General features: G+C 37.1%; 2 protein-coding genes and 1 non-coding gene across 8 annotated transcripts; 1 reads left to right on the top strand and 2 right to left on the bottom strand.

Annotated features, from left to right (window-relative positions):
* Positions 1-1,257: 1,257 nt before the first annotated feature.
* On the bottom strand, positions 1,258-1,331 carry TRNAN-GUU. Its single transcript has one exon. It is a non-coding gene; the product is annotated as a tRNA-Asn (tRNA).
* A 1,028-nt stretch (positions 1,332-2,359) lies between these two features.
* On the bottom strand, positions 2,360-10,772 carry LOC122074119 (protein LIKE COV 2-like). 6 transcript variants are annotated; one of them, XM_042638972.1, is made up of 8 exons: positions 10,389-10,772; positions 8,054-8,106; positions 7,849-7,958; positions 5,617-5,784; positions 4,752-4,849; positions 4,281-4,407; positions 2,855-2,972; positions 2,360-2,739 (listed from the first exon to the last, which is right to left on the bottom strand). In XM_042638972.1, exons 1-7 carry the CDS (start codon positions 10,497-10,499, stop codon positions 2,872-2,874), a joined length of 768 nt encoding a protein of 255 aa, XP_042494906.1. In that variant the 5' UTR covers positions 10,500-10,772; the 3' UTR covers positions 2,360-2,739; positions 2,855-2,871. The 6 variants fall into 6 exon arrangements, with proteins under 6 accessions (XP_042494906.1, XP_042494909.1, XP_042494905.1 ...); XM_042638975.1 differs by having other exon boundaries at positions 2,360-2,736; XM_042638971.1 differs by having other exon boundaries at positions 2,846-2,972; positions 10,389-10,771.
* A 3,815-nt stretch (positions 10,773-14,587) lies between these two features.
* On the top strand, positions 14,588-20,504 carry LOC122074597 (ribonucleoside-diphosphate reductase large subunit). Its single transcript, XM_042639490.1, has 17 exons — positions 14,588-15,223; positions 15,438-15,499; positions 15,632-15,719; positions 16,133-16,396; positions 16,484-16,724; positions 16,945-17,021; positions 17,207-17,377; positions 17,456-17,548; positions 17,630-17,779; positions 17,863-17,949; positions 18,275-18,439; positions 18,531-18,650; positions 19,079-19,281; positions 19,375-19,524; positions 19,624-19,771; positions 19,868-19,951; positions 20,049-20,504. The coding sequence occupies exons 1-17, from the start codon at positions 14,996-14,998 to the stop codon at positions 20,142-20,144; spliced, it is 2,427 nt and encodes an 808-aa protein (XP_042495424.1). The 5' UTR covers positions 14,588-14,995; the 3' UTR covers positions 20,145-20,504.
* The last annotated feature ends 864 nt before the right edge of the window (positions 20,505-21,368 follow it).

Raw genomic sequence — 21,368 nt, 5'->3', positions numbered from 1 at the left:
GCCTTGTCAACCAAAGTGTCTTGGGGGACTAGGGGTCCAAACTTCTGAAATCCATGACAGGCTCTGTTACTAAAATTGGGATGGAGACAGAAAACTGAACCACAATCGATTTGGGCCCGTATCGTAACCTCCAATTGCTTTCCATCTAGATCCATCTTCCATCCTTCCACATTAAACAAGAGGGGCTATTGGTGTTGGAACAGCATAGCCAGCATAATCCCTACTCTTTCCAACATGGTCCGTAGAATCATTGGGGATGGTTGTAGCACTGATATTTGGTGGGATTCATGGATACCTTCACTTTCCAAACCTTTGAGCGAGTCCTACACATCCATACCTTCACACTTGGAGAACAATAAGTTCTCCAATTTGATGAATGGTAATGTCTGGAATACTAGTCTCCTTCTATCTTTTCTCCCTTTGAATGATGTTAATTCCATTTTAAATATTAATATTGGATCTCAGCAGGATAGATGGTGGTGTACCATCTCAAAATCAGAAAGCCTAACCACTAAACTAGCTGTTCAATTTTTGAGTTTTGATACACATACTAACATCAGTGGATCATCCAATAGGTGTTCATGCTTGTCTCCATGTTCATATTGGTGGCGCTTCTTCTTAAAACTCTGACTCCATCCAAAATTTAAGATTTTATTTTGGAGAGTTTTCCATGGAGGAATCCCGACCCTGGATGTCTTAGCTAAATGGATGCCTATGGAGAATATTTATATCTTGTGCAATTCTCAACATGAAACCCTATGGCACATTATCCTTTCATGTGTGGATTTACCAAATGAATCTGGGCTGCTAACCCCTTTGGTCTTCTTACGGCCACCCTTCGAGCTGCTTCTTTTCAGCAAGTTATTATGTACTTCTTTAACTTTAATACTATTCCACATAATAATTTTAAATATTTTTTCTCCATTTTTATAATTCTATGCTATTATATTTTTGTCTTGTAAAAAATGGATCCATTCAACTGACAAATACTCATTTCCACCCCCATTTACCAGTCCTTTATCAACATTGGTCAGTTGGGCCGTCGAAATTTTACACAATGGGTTAAGTAACCAACTAACAACAGTCTATCTATTGACAGGAAATGTTACAAGTATCCCTCAACTGCTAATATGTGCACCCACCTAGGGGTGTTGTAATCATTCCTCTTCTTAATATATTTCTGTTTCCAATAAAAAAAAAAAAAAAAATGAAATAAAATTTTCATGTTCACAAAAGTAAAAAAGGAATTAACAATTTCGCTAGAGGAAGGGTTTGAACCTTCGACCTTGTGGTTAACAGCCACATGCTCTGACCAACTGAGCTACTCAAGCAAAAAGATGTTAGTGGTAAATATTAATTATAAATAATATAATATGATCTAATTCTCCTTACATTTCCACCTTCCGTTTCTTTTAAGATATGAGATCAATGGTGTTTTTTTTTTCAAACTCCCCTCAGTGTTGCTGGTACTACGTCCTAATTTCCATTAACTTTCTTTGTACTCATTTAAATGACAGTGCGCGGACATTTGTTGCACGATCCAAGGGTCTGAGATCCCATCTCCCCCCTCCCCCCAATCAAGTGGCCCTAAGGGCACATGGTAAACAGGAATACGGATTCCCATTGACCGGGGATAAGGAAACCCGGTCCTTTAAAGAAAATCTAACATCAATCTTTCAAACCTGGGTAATAGCATCAGATGATTCCAGCCTACACAATGGTGTGGAATGAGAACCATTATCTGTAAACTTATCAGTTCACATCCATGTTCTAAACACTTCAGGTCGGGTTTGGTATATATTCTTGGAATAGATTTTGAGTATAGAACACATTCTTAAGTAAGAAAATACAAAATAATCAAGTTTCAGAATGCATTCTAGACCCAGAATACAACAGTTGGCTTTGGGCAGTTCCGCCAATTTCTAGTGTAATATTAAGGTAAGGTGTTTTAAGCACAGTAAATCAAAACCTTACCCTACAAGGCTTAAAAGGCCGGATGAGAGGCCCAACAAATAGGGGGCAGGGCAGAGTGGATGTCGCTTTTGGCCCACATTCCTACCTCTCAACAATTTCTACAAGAGCCTTTCCAATATCCAAACACATCCAAGACATCATCAAAAGTCCAGCTTCAACCTCCCATTTCTTACTTGAGGGATTAAACAAACAAAATACATTGAGAATTTCCTTGCATTCTTAAAATGTCTTCAATGCCTCCGAATGCAAACCTCTGTCAATTTGCCTCGGACGTTTCATTAGAATTGAGAAAGAAACAATTTGACTTCTGCCATTGTTCACCTTGTTGCAATGTCATCTCAAGTGATTGATGGAACTTGAATTAAAGCATAACACAGCACCAAAAGAACTGAAGAACTATGTATATTGCTAGTTAACAATGAAACTATCCAAATATGTACACAGCCATTAGTATGGAGCAGTCAAAGTCTCAACTCAATGATTCCAAAACGAGGACACAACATTGGAATCCAAAACTAAACAATAAGCATCATACATGAAGGTCTAATACTACGGAATTGGTGAACCCAGCATCAGAATGTGAACATGATCAGCAAACTAATGATGACCCCTTGCATTGTCTTTCTCTTAACACTGCAAAGACGTTCACAACCATCAATGAATATAGATGCACTGATCATTCAATACGATGGACAGACCATTACACACCACTCTACATGATTGCAACTACAAAACTGAAGCTGATTCAGTAATTCTCTGTTCCTGCTGAAGTGACAAAGCAACTCGCTGTATCATCAAGGAGCTAATTGTGAAGGGGTAAAGTTTCATATACCTAAACCAACTAACATGCATACAGTAATTATGGAGTTACCTGACCTACCTTCATAGTCCGTGCTACTACATTAATCTATTGAGAGGGATCCGATCCTTGGGATGAGGAATACTTTGTAAAGGAGTTATCAGTTGTGGCATTGTCATACCTCCAGAAACAATGATCTCTGAATCATCAACAAAAATCAGAACAAAGTTATTTAAGCAAAACATCCACTATTCATATAAATCATAAAAGGAAATCGAACGCAGAATTTCTAAACCAGTCACTAAGACACCAAAATTTGCAGGGCATGCAACAGGGTAGCTATAATAGTCCAATGTTTCGATCTTGTGGCAAGCTAAGGTGGCAATTATAATCAAGCAGTCGTCCATTATTTGATAAACCCATCCTCTGAAAAAATTATCACAGTGGTTGTTTGGTCTAAGCTAATGCGCTTCTAGTTTTGCTTGTCATGCATAGAATATTGACAAGTCACTTGAAACTCACAAGAGAGCACCACGACCAAATAGTATGAGATGTTATCCACCATCACGGAAGAATATAGCACAGTGTCAATGAACCCTTTGGTGCATCAGCCTCTGCTCTGTCTCCTAAAAGGGGATATTCAGGTTCAAGTCTTGTCTGCAACACTGCGAGTAGGCTGTGGTATCCCAAACTAATGCTTACATATCCTACTGAACCAAAAAAATATTTGGACCTGGCTCGTCTCGGTCTAGGGTTCCAAACGAGTTCATGCCAGTCAAACTTCCAAGAAAGTGTTACTGCATCAAATATTAAAAGTGATAGTTTGGTTTTGCACCAGATTTTACTAGTATATACTATATAGCATAGTGTTGTCTCTTTTGGGAATTTACCTCTTTCTTGACGTTTCAACCCAATTGCCTTATTGAATTTTTTTTTTTCATGGGATCTTACGTGAGTTTGAGAGATGTCACAATCTCCACATAAGTTCTTGAACACAAATGTAGCATTATATCAACTTTGACTCGAAATTTGGTATTTTATATGAATAAATGTAACATTTCAATCACTTTGACAAATTGTTGTATCCTTTGTATTGTTTCATGTGATTTTGTTTTGAGGTCTAGAGAAACCGAAATATTAAGCCAAATTTCAACTATTTTGATCAATATTTCGAACATTAAAATAAGTCCCATGTGGCAAATCTGGCCTCCCTATTTTATGTCATACACAACATGCTATTTTCATAATATGGGGCTGGTAAGCTTACCCAGTTCCTGTAAAGGGTCCGCAACCAATTTTCACCCCAGCTGCCCATTTCATACTTATCTTACTGTCCTAGCTTCAAACAAAAGCCGAAGAAAAACCAACTTTTTTTTTCTATGTTTTATGTCTTATCTTTTTAGGGTGGGTGTCAACACTCAAGCTTACAAGTAATCAAGTAACAATGGTTAGAAGGATGACCACTGCGACAAGATAATAGATAGAGCAAGGGAAAGAAGAAACAAACCTATGCCTTCTCGGATAGAAAGATTTGGTCTTATTATCTCCTCAGAGTTAACAAGAAAAATATCACCAATATATAGATGGTTTGTAGGAACATAAACACTACATAACTCTTCATCCATATTTTCTCTCTGCAATCAAGGAAACAATAATTACAATAACAACAACAATAAAAAAAAAATAATAAGAATAATAATAATAAGCTCCAAGCATACTTGGTAATGACAATAAACCAAATATTCACATGTGAATAGAAACATCATATTCATATCATGTCCACCAATTAAGCCAACACCAAGGAGGAAACTGTAGCATGTTTGTTCAAAGGGGAAATTGCAAATGATTCTCAAATGAGAAAATTTTTAAATCCATCTCGGGCTCAAACAGCAAGAGACTTTGAAAAAATTGGTTTGAGAGATGACAAAAATACATATTTGATGTCTATAAATTAATTAAAATAAGAAAGAAAGGTTACCTGAAGGACAACTGATGATGTTATGAAACCAAATGCATATTCACCAACACGTGGATGACGAATAATTGCGACCTCTTTGAAAGCAGTTGTATTTTGGTCTGTGAAGATGATACATAATGTTAGCTAAAACCATAACTCAGAAAATTAGGCGTCATCCAAGACGAAAAGGAATTATGGACATACTACAGCCAAGGTACTGAGTTTTCATTTCAGTCATGATCTGAGCCATGGTAGAAGCCAAAATATTTCAGCGATTTTAATTGTGGCGCTTTTATCTGGCTTCAATCACTCTGAAATGATTCCAGTTTAGTTGACTTTTTTTTTTTTTGTTAATACCGAATTGCTTAATATCAGAACATTCCTCAACCTACAACCCACAAACTCGAAGCCAGGATCTCCCTGAGAGTTGATAATTCCTGACTGCTGAAGCAACACCCAAGATCTGGAGAAGTTTCACTTCATGATGCCTGACACAACTTATGTTGCAACAAAAAAAAAAAAGCACAAGAACGCACAAGTATGAGTTGCTCTAGAGTAGAGACAACAATTACTTGTCAAACATCAGCCCATTGACACTCATTTCAATAGGATCAAATCAAGTTCCCTCCCATGCACATATATATTAAAGCAAAACCTTAGATCGCAAGCATCAAGTTGACTGTACTTAACTTTCATTCAACACAGAAAGTTTAAATATTGAAAAGTAGAACTCTAAAGCTCTGAAAAATGATGGAACTCTGAGTGCAACAATTGAAAAAATAAATAAATAAATAAACCATGTAAGAACCCTAAATCAACTAAAAATGAAATAGGAAGTCAGATACAGCTAGGAAAAATGGAAATAATTGAAGGACTGGTGTAGTACCTGGAGCAATAGCAGCACTAATTTGTTTAGATGCCGAGTATATATGCTTCATTAGCGGCATTTTCTTTATCAACCATTCTCCAAGCCAAAAAATAGTGGCACCCATCCATGATGAAACAAATATACCAATGAGGAATACAAAAAGTAAAGATGTCACAAATCCAAGCCCTGCATTGTAGAAACAAAAGCCTTAAGACTTCTAATTACTACCACCAATACCTCCAGATAAGCGAAGATCTATTTACAAGCAACAGAGAAATTAACTAAAAGGCAACATGACCGATCAAGCGCTAAGTAGAAAATCCAAAAAGCATCAAAGTTGCCTTGTCCTAATTTTGCTAACAATCTAGATGCTTCATTATTTTTCATTAGTTAATTGCTAAAAACAACAAACCCATACGAGGTATAATTGAAGAGCTACCAAAAATGTCATGATGAAAGAAGAAGAATAAGCAGACCACTGCACTGTAGAGTGTGACATTTTCCAGTATATGTTGTAAAGCTCCAGTGATAGACGGCACAAAGATAAATAGGATAACAGTAAAGATTCAGTGGTGTGGATAGATTTGACAACTATATCATCCCATAGGGAATGGGCCCAAGAAATGTAAGAAAATAAAGACGGGCAGAGTATAGGACTTATCTGAATTATGTTGTAGCAGTATATCACAAGATGTATTTGTACCGGATGAAGTAGGAATTCACAGCATTGCAGATTCCGAATCAGGAACACAAGAGTTTGGAGTCCAGTCGTATCCAAATGTTAATATCATTAAGGTTTTTAAACACCTCTAATTGTGCATACCAGGTTGACAATGTTTTTATGCCTCCAAGATAAAACAACTCCCAAATCACATAAGATGCACCTCTAAATGTGATTACATAGGAAAGTCCGAAGGTTATACTCATTACTTAGACATTCAGAATACTAAATACACAATGAATCATAAGAACAAAAGCACCCTCTAGTTGTTTTGTTAATGCCTTAACAATAATTTTCAAACCATTTACAAAATATATTGACAACGTACCTATACAAGTTTGGGTGTGTCTGTTTATATACAGATGTGTCTGTACATGTAAGCGTCCATGTACACATAATGTGTCTGTACACCCATATATAGAAATAAATCCAACAAGAAATAATCTTGGAGGGAAAGAAAACAAGAAGACAAAAATAAGGGTATAAGATAGGGTCAAAAGGAAGCAATATCAAATCCAATTTTGTGTAAGAATATATGAACTGGGTGACAGGTTAATGTTTGGTTATTCCAATCAATTGAAAGGGGAGTAACATATTTCTTTATAGAGAAACCAATTTTTATTAAGCATTCATAGACTCCCTAGTGCAGAATTCCAGCAGGAAGAGATGAAGAAGAGCATGCGGTTTTGAGTTTTGCGGTCGGTTCAGTTTTCTGAGTCAAACTGAACCTGCAGTTCAAAATCAGTTAAAGTTAGACTCAATTTTAGGTCCCCAATGGATTACATGGGTCACTAATTGAGTATTTTTGGGTTTTCTATCGCTAAGGGCCCATTCCATAAGCCAAATATTAGGGAGGTGGAAGTATATTAGTCTTCTAAGTCTTCCATTACCACAAGGACAGAAGAGTCTTCTGGTACTTGCGATATTGTACTGATGTTATAATTTAATAGCTATGTATACAATGGGAGGGGGCTGCCGCTGGACTGTGGACTCTCTCTTTCATGCAGCAGTCTACTCTCTTCTCCTACTTTGTTAGTTCTGGTTCTCCTTTTCTGGTGTTGTTTCAACTTATTTTATCTATAAAGAATAATATTATGTATTATTCATAAATGATCAATAATTAAAGCAATTGAACATCGACAAACAAAACATTTCTGGAGTAAGACTTCATAATTACAAGAGTCTTCTTTCTTCTTCCGATTGATAAAGTTAATTTGAATAAGATTTCACAAGTGCAGGACAGACATTGTTATAAGAGGGATCATATACTCAAGTGACCCAAAACAAAACCAGATGTTTGCTACTCCTCTCGAAGCCTACTTAGTTTTCAATGCAACTAACTGCATTTGTGTTTCTTTGTCCCTTGATTAAACTGTACAAATTAGACCAAGATTTAAGAAAGTGACAGTGGACCATCTATCGTTGAATTGCGCTAAAAGTAAGGAATCAATAGTCACTTATCACTTGTGAACTTATGGAAGTGTAGCATACAAAAAAAAAAAATCACAGAGAATTCTTTAGAGACTTACCAAAAATGTCAATTCCAAGTCTTTCATATATTGGACTGAAGAAACCATCCACAAATTGAACAAACCACCATGTAATGAAAAAGGTAACCGCAACAGGAAAAAGGACCACACTGCAATTGCAAGAATGAACTTCTTTAGCTTGGCAAAATTGAAGAACCAGGGTCATGCTTAACAAACTCCAACTCATGAAGTAATGACTTATTACCATCCAGTCATGAATTTTTTGGAGATCCAACTCTGGAAAACAACAAAACAAGCCTGACAAGCGTGGGAAACAAAAAATGTCAGGCATGAAAATGACTGAGTAATCTATATAAGCATGATTCGTAAGTAAGAACAATTTCCAAATAGAAACTATGTTACCAGGGTTCAAGAACAAGGATTGGGTACGGGTACATGTCGAGTCGTCAGATGCATGTGTCCCAAACTAAGGATACTGGAATATGTGTCCAAAAATGAGTATGGGCACAGGGACTTGATCAAAATTGTGTCAAAAAGATTTGGGGGTGTTAATCTTCTTGTTTTTCAAAAGCCATGTTCAGGAATCTAGATTTTGGGTGTGCATCAGAGACATAACAAATATCTATACCCATGACATGTCATGATGGCACGGATGAGTAAGTGAATTGCCCAGGTAATAGAGGAAGTAGATAGCTTCTTTGTCCATAAACAGTCCCACCATATCATGCACACATCCACCCCAGTTTGTGCAGGCATGTACTCATTCATGAACACAAACAAATTATACAACATGAAAACACCTGTGGTGTTAATCTTTTGTGTGAGACTAAGCACACACACACACACACACAAATCAGAATACCCTTCCTTCCCTCCTCAGAATACCATTGATACAAATTTCGTTAGCTCACAATCATTTAAAAACTCTAGTAAGTTGGACCAGGGGGTGGTGAGTATAAATTTGAGTCAAACAAGGTGCTGGCCTGCTGAGCCTATTCGAAATTCATCGAACGCTAGGCCCAGTTGCAACTCATGAGCAGCCATCTAGGTGCATTAGGATCCCTAGAAATCCCTTCAATATGCTCTAGTAATCCAATCTCCAAAGCTCATAAGAAGGAGAGAAACCTTATGAATTGAAACAAAACACCCTTCGCTAATTAAGACAACTTCAGAACTAACAGATTTTCAACCCTTTAAAAGCATTGCTACCTAGGGACTGACATACTTCTCTCAGTAAGAACCATAGGACCTTGAAATGCTGCAAGAATTTAGTTCTCAGAGAATAACTATCACAATTGAGCTTCAATGTCCGCTTATGGTGGCTCCTTACAGTGGTGCCTAGGTGACCAGATGTTTTCCTAGGACAAGGAGACACAGACATAGCAAGGTGTAAATACGTGTCCACTAGGCACCTTGGTGTACAGGAGGTGACAAGGCATGCGGCTCAAGTGATTATTTTTGGCTAAGTAATCACCAAGTCAAGAATTTGTATCTACTCTGTGCTATATGCCTATATTACCTATCATAAATGAGTGTTTCTTCGTATCATTTTATTCTGTAAATTGAGAAGAAAAACATGTTTATGTTCGTATGCTCTTTTTCACTCCTTTTAATTGTGGCTGTACATTTTACTGCATACATGTGTAAAACATGTGGTATAAATTCAAACATGCTCTAGTAGTTTGGTTATGACTGCCAAGAAGCCAATTCATATACTTCAATAAATTTTAATCTTTTATTTTTCTTCTATTATGTTTAACATCGAGGGTGCTAGGAAGGGAACTGGACTGAGAGAAGTTTGGCACATTGAAGTATTGGGGCTCGGCAACCACCTAGGCTAGAAGCCACCTGTTGCCTAGGTGTTTTGATAACAATATTGTTCTTCAAGCAAATGAATAGGGAGGAGATTAATAAGAGTGCCACCACCTTTGCTTCCTTCGTTCAGAATCATTTGATAAATAAAATGCTTCACAATATATTACTATTGCTCCTCTCTGCATAATTGTTTCCCCAATGTCCTTGTAATGTAGCCTTAGCTTATTATGCACATTGGTCATTCTACAAGTTTGTCCATTATTAAAAATCTGTTCTCTGTTATTGGGATCCAGAACTTGAGGATGTAACATTATCACTCAAAGCACATTCAATGGAGTTTCTGTGCATGCTTCCACCCGTTTCACTTTTTTCCCCTGATTTTCTTTTAAGAATCAAACGAGAATTATCTGCATTCACCATTTGATTTGATCCACTGGATATAACAAATGAAAATTCATCAATAAACAGAATCTTTCACACGCTATACTAACAGCAGCCAGCCAGCCAGCCAGCCAGCAACCCAAAAATCCCCAAATCTACAGTATCTAGCCATCAAAATATATACCAACAAATTAACATTCGCTATCATAAGACTGGTTTAAAATTATGAACTTTCGGTAACCAAAGTTTGGAATACCAATCAGATCCGTAAATCCAGAAGATAAAACCAAGAAATGAATGTAATTCAAGAGATTAAATAGCGGGCGAGAAATGCTAGTGAGTATGTAGGTGGTGGGAGAGTATAAATATATGATCTAACCGACCTTACGAGTGGAGGAATTAGAGGAGTTAGGTGGAGACTTTGCGGGATCTTCGCCATCTCCATCGCCACCTTGACTCAAAGGAACCGACGTGGATTCCTTTTCTTCAGCCATTTTCGGTTGCAGAATACCTAGTCAAATAAGAGTTCTCTCTCTCTCTCTCTCTCTCTCTCTCTCTCTCTCTCCTAAGATAAATTGGGATCTGAGAAAGGGAAATAGAGAGAGAAAGAGAGGTTTGGGTCGAAACCTAATGAGGTGAACTGCAACTAAGAGTGGTGTAGGAAGTATGAAGATGAAGGATTATGATTTGTGATAAAGGTTTGTCGGCATTGGAAAACTTGAAGCAGTTCTAAGTAGGAGTGGACTGTGTAGTAAATCTTAAGCTGCAAAACCGGCCGGGCGGGCGGGCGGGGCTCTGCAATTGATGGTTTTGGTCGTTTGGATTTGTCCAATGGGAATATGGGAGTTGGTATTTGAAAACTAAAAGTTATTATTGGAACAGGTTGGCGCCTTTGCAATCGTGTTGGCAGTTGGCAACACCTGCCATGTGGTTGTTCTTTTGTCTCAATCTTCAATTTAATTTAAGAGAGAAAGAGAGAGAGAGAGTGGGAGATTTTTTTAATTTTTATTTTATTTTTTGAGAAGAGAGAGAGAGAGGGGGATTACAAACGAGAAACACATATGGAAGGCATATTAATAGAAGTACCTCTTCTTTGAAGTGGTGGATTATTGTGCTAATCTTTCCAAAAGATCAGTTGATGGTGAAATGACGCTGAATTTATTGCATTGATTTTTATTATAAATATATTATTTTTTCAAGTTTTGGGGAAATGTTTTGAGTGATAAAATCTTCTGCTCGCATGTAAAGTTTTCTTTAAATCTAACAGGAATTTTACAAATCAAAACACAAAAAAATAACAAACTAGCAAATGGAATACCATGAGAGAGTACTCAGTACATAATAATAAGAAGAAGGATGCTTGTAAATTTATGTGAGGGTATCTGATAAGGAAAAAAAGATTCCTGACAAGTTGCGTGGTGCTTGTGCCTAAACACGACAAGGCAAATGAACAACCTACACCCGTGAAATGAAAAATCGTGGGCCCCACATGCACATTTATTAGAATTGTGATTTGTGATGGAACCACTTGAGAAGTAGTGGAAGATGCCAAATTGAACCCTCAACCTCTGCCCAACAAGGTGCAGGGTGCAATGATTACCTACACTAAGATACCCCTTCAAATGACCACTCTCTAAATATTGAATAATCGAGATTATTGGATTTTCATCCAAGTAGCTAAAATGTATAATCTGCTGATGGATTCATTTCTTAATTGCGTGGTTAGATAGGATTTCATGCAATTTTCTCACGTACGAGTGCTCCTTCTACTTACAGATAGGATAAAATATAATAATAATAATAATAAAATATTTAATCGAATTTTAAGTGGAAAATTCATATATTAATATAATGGAGACAATAAAAATAATAACAATTTATGAATTCCATTAAAAAATCAACGAAAGCTTATGTAAACACTAGACACAATGTCAGACATCTGGGCACATGATGGGTCTATGGTTGAGTTTGAATTTCAAATTTGATAGATTAGCAATCCATACAATCCTTTAGTAATCTCATAGTTAGGAGAAAATAATACATTACAATCGTGCATTCTTATGCCACGTACGAGTAGCGAAATGATTACCCTACCTCTTATTGGATGTTTAGACTCATGAACCCATGGGATCCGTACGTGGCACAAGACCACATGACCAGGTAACATTCTCTTCCCCATATAATTAACATCATTCAAAGTTTTTTTAAATATATAAGAAAGAGAGAAGGTTGCTAGGATATGTAACGTATGCACCAGACATAGAATTGGCGATATCATCACCGACCCTCGTGAAAGGAAAAATCTCACTCCTAAAACAGCAAAAGTCACCATTAAATCTGTACCCCATAATTATGAAAATCTAAAATATCTTTTCTCAATCTAATCTAAATGTCCTTGGGAGATAATGTGTTTTCTTTTTCAAATGGACATGTCAAAGCCGATCCAAAAAAACTCATGGATGAAGGGTATATTGCATCGTGACAAAACAAAACATCACAACTAATGGTTGTGTTTATGTGTTACCAATCTATAAATGAAGGTAAGCTCTCTCAAAAGGTAGGATACTAGGTACCCATCGTGGGATTTTTAGGATAATAACACGAGATGGTGGTGTATCAATCAATTCAAGTTTTTCCCACCAATTTTAAATTTGGTAGACCATATGTCCATAACAAAGTAGTAAAGTTCATGAGATTTAAATTGGCGTGGGTCCTTTTGGCTTAGTTTGGTGGTCTATAAATGAATTGAAATGAAGATTTTTTTTTTTTTTTAAAGGGAGGGTTAAAGACATTAGTTAATCATTGTAATATGATGATATTTTCATTGAATTAGGTTATTCTCTGCTTGGCGTAGGAGGAATTATCATCGTTTAAGGTTTGCTCCTTATTTTCTTAGCTCGTTTGATTAAAAATTTTGAAAAATATATAACAGAATAAGTTCATTGTTATCCTTGTTGGGATGATCCAATTTTCAATAGGTAACAGTTCTAACTTCTATTTGACAGGTTTTAATTCCATTTGATTGTCTGTTTTGTGGTAGATTTGGAAGACCATAAATAATGCAATCTTTAATCATGTAGAACCTAATCTTCTTAATGTTTCAGCAATTTCAACCTTCATTCGGGAAGGGAATATTTGTATTGGAGTTGCTTGTAAAGGGCTTCCCCCTTCCTTTGATTGGGGTAGCTTATTGAAGTCAAAGACATTTTAATATGCTTAGAGACGTTTAGTTTTGTTATTTTCAGATTGTTGCCTTGCGCTAACAATAGAGAGGCACATTGTTTAGCTCAGGGAGCTACTAGATTTGATCTTTTTAAGTCTTGGTGGTTTAAACTACCTCTTTGTCTTGCAAATCTAATTTCTATGGAAAGGAGCTTCACCTTGTGTGATTTTTCTTAATAAAGTGTTTATTTTTTATTAAAAAATAAAAAGTTCTAACTTCTACGGGTAATGTTTTATTCCTATTGTTTTTCTATTTGTTTATTCCTCTAGGTGGCATAATTTTCTTGTAATTTTTTTCTTCTCTCCTTTGAGTTAAATATATCTATTTATTAATTTAAAACAAAAAAAGATTCAGTTAGGTATTGGTCATGTATTGGTTTTGGTGCAAACACGGATGCGGATCAATAAATATGATACCGATTCTTAAAACCTAGATTCATGGCGAATCCAAGAGAAAAGAAGAATTATAAAAAATAAGGTGTATTCAGAATCGAGTCAAACCGATTCCAATTGGAATAGAGCCATTTAGATCTGATTTTGAAACATGACCCAATGGCCAAGGCCTTTCATGTAAGGGCCCGTTTGATAATGTTTCTGTAATTTTCTGTTTCAATAAACGACAGAAACATAAATTCCCATTTTTAGAAATAAAAACGAAATTGAAGGTGTTTGATAAGTCATGTTTCTAGAAGTCGATAGTAACTAGCTAAAGAATGGCCACGAGTCATTTTCAGAAACGGAAAAACAAGTTTTACTTGTTTCGCCTGAATCATTTATTGAAAACTTGTTTTGTCTGGATCATTTATTGAACCATAAATAGGTAGAAATTTCAATTTCTATTTTTGAAAACAAGTAAAATGAAAATAGTTTTATCAGATGTTTTTTGTTCCGTTTCTATCGTTTTTTGACTCACAAACGGTAGAAACGCGTTTCTTGAACCGTTATCAAACGATCCAGAAACACCGTTTCGTGTTAAAAACGAAAATTTTTTGAAAATAGTTTGGTATCGTTTATGTTCCAGAAACACCGTTTCGTGTCAAAAACGAAAATTTCAGTTTCTGTGTCAAAACGTAGTTTTTAAAAGAAAAAATTGTGTTTCAAAATTTCAGATTTTTATCGGATTTTTTTTTTTGTTGTAAAATGGAATGAAACTGTAAAATTTCAGATTTTTGGAGTTCCGTCCAATCTCATTTTTTTAGTTTTTTTTTTTTCACTTTTTGTTCTAAAAAAATAGAAACAGACCATAAATGTACCAAACAGAAGATTTCATTTTTTTGTTCTAATAGAACGAAGGCCCAGTATTTATACTTTAAAGAACGGCAAGAAGAAGTGGTGAGAGTGGTCCCCGCGGCATTCACGCAGAGCCACCGCATTCCACCAACGACCGAACAAACATGAGCAGGAGGCAGGCTGGCGCGCGCGCGCCACACCTACATGAAAAAGAAAGGTCGCTCTTTCGATGTAATTGATTCCATTTCTTATATCGTTGGCGGGAAATTTTCCAAAAAACAAGCCAGAGAAGAGAGGGAAACCTTCAAACCTTCAAATGTGGAGAGAAATTTTCAAAATCCCCTTTGCTTCTCGCGTACACTTCTTCTCAATCTCTATATATAAATCCGAAATCTCGTTCCATCGTTATATCCAATTCTGATTCTGTCTGTCAGTCACCTGTTCGACAGAATTCCTCACTGAAGAGGTTCCTTATCCGTTACTGATTTTGATTTTGATCTGGGTTCTGAGAGTCTGTTTAAGACGCTAGGGTGCGAAAATGTATGTGGTGAAGAGAGACGGCCGTCAGGAGTCGGTGCATTTCGATAAGATCACTGCTCGGTTGAAGAAGCTGAGTTATGGGCTCAGTATTGAGCACTGTGACCCGGTGCTTGTGGCTCAGAAGGTCTGTGCTGGGGTCTACAAGGGCGTCACTACCAGTCAGCTTGATGAATTGGCAGCCGAGACCGCTGCTGCCATGACTGCCAATCACCCTGATTATGCATCGGTTAGTATTCTTATATGTTTCTTGCTTTCTGGGTATGCTGGATTTCAGACTGTATCTCCCTTTGGTTGTTCTAAGTTATAATTGGACTACTCTTAGTGTTTGGCTATTACCCTTTTTCTCCCCCCATCCTGGATTCTTTCGGATTTTATCTTATAATGACATCGATGCGTTATGGGATTTAGCTTGATTTGTTTATTTTTATTTGTGGCTGTAGTTGGCTGCTCGGATTGTTGCTTCAAATCTGCATAAGAATACAAAGAAATCATTTTCTGAGACGTAAGTAGTCCCATAGTTCTGGTCTATTTTTGTACTTTTATTTCCAGATGGTACTAGTCTGTTGTTTTTTTTTTTTTTTTCTCCTTCTCCAAAATGGAAATCTGAATTGGGGCTTTCCATGACTTGATGCAGGATCAAAATTATGTACAATCATGTCAACGAGGGGTCTGGACTGAAGTCCCCCCTTGTTGCTGACGATGTTTATGAAATCATCATGAAGGTAGTATAGAGTATCTCCATCCTGTAGGATTTATAAGTTTATGTTAGTTCCATTACAGAGTCTGAATTCCTTTTACTTGTAGACCCTAGAATTGGATGCTGTGTTGTATTTGTGTTTTTTGTCATAAAAAACAAAAACAAAAGCTACTCAAAAACAAGTTCAATTTAATATGAATGAGCCTTTGTGGGTGTGACTACATTTGTTTCTTGCTTGTTGATGATAGCACCCACTTAATTCAACACGAGTCCATTTTAAATTCTAGCAGTTGTATGGGTGGCGAGACAATTTTGTGTACTAATTGCTCTTGCTTAGATGTTTGGGGTTTCAATTTGCAATGCCTTTTTGCTTTCTGATTTAATCTATAAGTGTGTCTGAGTATGATATTTATTATACATGATTTATACCTGTTTCAGAATGCTGTCCTCCTAGACAGTGAGATCATTTACGACAGAGACTTTGATTATGATTACTTCGGCTTCAAAACCCTTGATAGGTCCTACCTCTTGAAAGTTCAAGGAAAGGTGGTGGAAAGGCCACAACACATGCTCATGAGAGTTGCTGTTGGGATCCACAAGGATGATATTGACTCTGTGCTCAAGACATATCATCTTATGTCCCAACGTTGGTTCACCCATGCATCTCCAACTCTCTTCAATTCAGGGACACCAAGGCCCCAAGTATGTTCTGGACACCTATTCTCTCTCAGTTTCTGATATATATCACATTGTCTTCTCCACTTAACTTTATTTGATGGTTTTTGGCAGTTGAGTAGCTGCTTCCTTGTGTGCATGAAAGAGGACAGCATTGAGGGGATATATAGTACTTTGAAAGAGTGTGCTGTGATAAGCAAATCAGCTGGAGGAATTGGTGTTTCTGTTCATAATATTCGTGCTACTGGTAGTTATATACGTGGCACAAATGGGACATCTAATGGCATTGTTCCTATGCTTCGAGTATTCAATGACACTGCACGCTATGTTGATCAAGGGGGAGGCAAGAGGAAAGGTAGGCATTCATGAAGGCATTTATATGCATTTTGTATTTGTGCTTAGATATGTATGGCTGTTTACTTGCAATCATTAATGTGGTTGTATGCATGTGTTAGCTTGTTGGTTAGACATGTATAGTTGCATATGTGGTTGTATGCATGTGTTTTATTTTGATTCAACAATCTGTTGGAAGAACTGTTCTCATGCAATAATGTCACTGTGTATGCTGCCTGTAGGTGCATTTGCTGTATATTTGGAGCCATGGCATGCTGATATCTCTGAGTATCTGGATCTCAGAAAGAACCATGGAAAGGTATCTAATAATGATTTCTTTGATGCAATGTCATTAAAGACATTGCTGTACATGAAAGTGTCTGTATATTAGTTTTAGGGTCTTGGCAGATTTGTGTTGTTTGTGCGTGATTATTTTTTTCCAAAATAATTTTTAGTATCAGGCTAGCAACTAGGATGATTTTTTAATGTCTGGCACTGTAACAGGAAGAGCACCGAGCCCGGGATCTATTTTATGCTCTCTGGATTCCTGATCTGTTTATGGAAAGGGTCCAGGGTAATGGTCAGTGGTCCCTGTTTTGCCCCAATGAGGCTCCAGGTCTGGCTGATTGTTGGGGAGTAGAATTTGAGAAACGGTACACCCAATATGAGAGAGAGGTAAGCCCATCAACGCATTGTTGCTGAATTTTTGTCTTGAGCTGAAATAATGATCAATTCCTACATTTCTGAACTCAGGGCAAAGCAAAGAAAGTTGTGTCAGCACACAGCCTCTGGTTTGAGATTCTGAAATCCCAGATAGAAACTGGGACCCCTTACATGCTTTTCAAGGTATACTATGCATAAAGGTTCAAATTCTGTGTATTGTTTAAATTCTTTGGATTTGTTCTTGATTTTGTTTTGCTTCTTCAGGATTCTTGCAACAGAAAAAGTAACCAGCAGAACCTGGGAACTATCAAGTCTTCAAACTTATGCACAGAGATCATTGAGTACACAAGTCCAACTGAAACTGCTGTTTGTAATTTGGCATCCATTGCTCTACCGCGATATGTGAGAGAAAGGGTGAGTTCTGTGCACCAGTCAAGGTGATTTAAAAGTTTTACTGTCTGGTTGACTCTGATGCTCAATTGTTGTGTTTGTTGTAGGGGGTTCCAATTGAGTCACACCCATCTAAGTTGGTGGGAAGTAGAGGATCTAAGAACCGGTATTTTGACTTTGACAAGCTTGCTGAGGTCTGTTTTCTTGAATCTTATGTGATACTATATCTGATCAATATTCACCCCCCCCCCCCAAACAAAAAAATTGTCTTCTCAACATGCATTTGAGACGAGTTTTGCTCCTGTTCATAGTATATATGTGTGTGTGTGTGTGTGTGTGTGTGTGTGTGTGTGTGTGTGTGTGTGTGATTACATCTGTGGTTTTTCCCCATACCTGCCTATAATTACTGACCTGATTTTCTACTATATGTTTCCCACTGCATGTTGATTTGAAATTATGTATTGATTTTGATTTTATAAAATGGGTTTCTAATATGGTTTCTGCATGCTTCTGTGACAGGTTACAGCACTAGTTACTTCAAATCTCAACAAAATTATTGATATTAATTACTATCCTGTTGAAACTGCAAAGAGATCAAATTTGCGGCATAGGCCGATTGGGATTGGAGTCCAGGGTCTTGCTGATACCTTCATCCTGCTTGGCATGCCTTTTGAATCACCAGAGGTATCGTTGATGCTGAAGATAAAATTGAAGTGGCATCTTTTGAGGCTAGTTTATTTGCTTTTAGTGATTGTTTGCTCTGTGGATATTGCAGGCTCAACAACTGAACAAGGACATCTTTGAAACTATATACTACCATGCTCTCAAAGCTTCTTCTGAACTTGCAGCAAAACATGGCCCTTATGAAACATATCATGGCTGCCCAGTGAGCAAGGTTAGTGACTTTGAGTTGAGCTTGATATGCTGATGGGTTTGTTACCTTTGGATGCTAACAATTACTCATCTATGCCTTCTACAAAACATCCTATTGCCTATATCTCAGGCAATACTTACCATCCTTCTCATGCGAGCCTTAGGTGCCATTAGATGGCACAAATGATTGGGCCTGAATTGTATCCTGTCATCTTTGTTGTGTTGAAGTCACCTGGAATATTTCCATGGGAGCTGATTGTGCTGTATGTTACATGAAGTCACACATCTCCTCTTCTATCCTGAACTCAACCATTATCTGAGGAGCTTCTAGACATAAGCTTGTAGTTACTGTTTTATTTTTTGCATGATGCATGCATAACACAGATTGCATGCACTAAGAACATATTTACATGCTAAGTTAGGAGCTTAAAAGGTCATGCATATGTGCAGGGAATTCTTCAACCAGATATGTGGAGTGTTACACCATCAGACCAGTGGGATTGGTCTGCTCTTAGGGAAATGATCTCCAACAATGGTGTAAGAAATTCTCTTCTTGTAGCACCAATGCCCACTGCTTCAACCAGTCAGATTCTTGGCAACAATGAGTGTTTTGAGCCATATACCTCTAATATCTACAGCCGCAGAGTTCTGAGGTTTGTTTTTGGCTTTTGCTTGCATTTAGACTTTGTGGAGGCAATTATCTATTGTTTTGCATGTAGTGTCCTAATTCCTGGTTATTTTTCTAGTGGGGAGTTTGTAGTCGTGAACAAGCATCTTCTTCATGACTTGACTGAACTGGGTCATTGGTCTCCTGCTCTCAAGAACAAGATAATTTATGAAAATGGTTCAGTCCAGAAAATCCCAGAAATTCCTGATGATCTCAAGGCTATTTACAAGTATGATATCTCTATTTCCTGACAACTGGTATTATCTCTTAAAATGGATTTTTATGGATATCAATGTAATACTAAATTGATCTGTTGTAATGATATCAGGACAGTCTGGGAGATTAAGCAAAAAACACTGGTTGACATGGCTGTTGATCGTGGATGTTACATAGATCAGAGTCAGAGCTTGAATATACACATGGAACAACCTAATTTTGGGAAGCTAACATCTCTGCACTTCTATGCTTGGTCCAAGGTATTTACTATCACATAGTGCTGATATAGTCTGGAATTTTGTCATGCATTCTGCTGGAATCATAGCAGTTTTAAATATTCTTGCTGCATATGCTAGGGTTTAAAAACTGGGATGTACTATCTACGTTCGCGTGCAGCAGCTGATGCCATCAAGTTCACTGTTGATACTTCTGTTCTTTATGTAAGTTTTTCTATTTATTCTTGTAATCCTGTTTTGAATGATCCCTTTTGGTTTTTTATATAATTGATTTTGAATTAATCTTCTGATTTGGTCATAGGAAACGGCTGCCAAAGTTACCGATGTCAATACTAACATGGCTCAAATGGTCTGTTCTCTGGAGAACAGAGAAGAGTGTATGGCTTGTGGAAGCTAAGTTTTTCTGTAGAGAATGCCTGCAATTTGTTGACACAGGGTGAGAATGCCATATCGCTACATTGAGAAGATTAAATTTTGCTAGCTGAGAAGTTTGGTCTCAGAAGAATAGGAGGAGAATGTGAGGGCTGAACAGAACGCTGGGTGTGGTTGAAATCTGCAAATGTGGTAAAAGGAAAGTGCCGATTAATTTTGTCAACTGTCATTGTATATATGCTCTATGAGAGATTTGGAAGGGAACATATCATTTTTCCCCTCTTGAATTTGCTTGTGCTTATCAAAGTTATTTGGGTGTTCATATCATCTGATATCAAAGACCCTAACTCTGGTGAAATGGAAATGCTATGATATTTTCCCAATCCCTTCAAGTCTCTGCTTAATTTTGTCTCCAACTTGTCTCCAAGCTGTAGTAGCTCATTGATAGAACTTTAAATAAGCTGAGCCAGTCTCAATCCCCTATGAGTGTTTGCTTAATTTTGTCTCCAAGTTGCATCTATGATTCTGGAATAGATTATTGGCAGAGCTTTGATTAAGCTGAACCTTCCCTAGCTCAGTTCAGACTGATCTGTAGATCAGCTAACTTGAGTGTTATTGACAGGATGTTTGGTCACAGAATGTGGGATTAAAAAGGAATGGTGGGAATGGACTGCCCAATTTGCCTAGAGAATTAGATGAGGTAGCCAGAGAAAATTTAGTTTTTGTCTTCTGAATTTGCAAGGAAGTGAGGGTTATGTGAACAGATTAAAGTATGTTTAATCCAGCATAATAATAATGAACTTGTAACTCTTTTCTCTGATTTTTTATGTACAGGAAAGTCTTAAGGTTCTTATCTTGTTTGGTCACATTTCTGTTATGCAACGAAGTGGCATGATTACATGGTCCTGACTCCTGAGGTTGAATGACCATCAGAAATTCAATTGTGATCCATTTTCTATTAGGCATTCAAGTATGATTTTTAGTATTTGAGACCATGGCACCCACAAAGCTGGACACTAGGGGCTGCCATGGGCCTTGCACTTTGGAATTCTGGATGAACCCTGACTGATTACTAGCCTCATAAAAACATAATTCAGGCTTCATGGGCTGGTTGATATTTTATTTTTAAGTTGTTAAATCAAATTTGAAACTCAACAAAGAATAGGGTGATGGGTATACAAGAGAATATACAAAAAGAAAGGCCACAAAGAAGCCCTAGTCCCCATTAGAATAGATCATATTAGGAACT

Source organism: Macadamia integrifolia, chromosome 3, assembly GCF_013358625.1.
Source record: "Macadamia integrifolia cultivar HAES 741 chromosome 3, SCU_Mint_v3, whole genome shotgun sequence".
Taxonomy (NCBI): Eukaryota; Viridiplantae; Streptophyta; class Magnoliopsida; order Proteales; family Proteaceae; genus Macadamia; species Macadamia integrifolia.
This window is presented reverse-complemented; position numbering and strand designations above follow the sequence as displayed.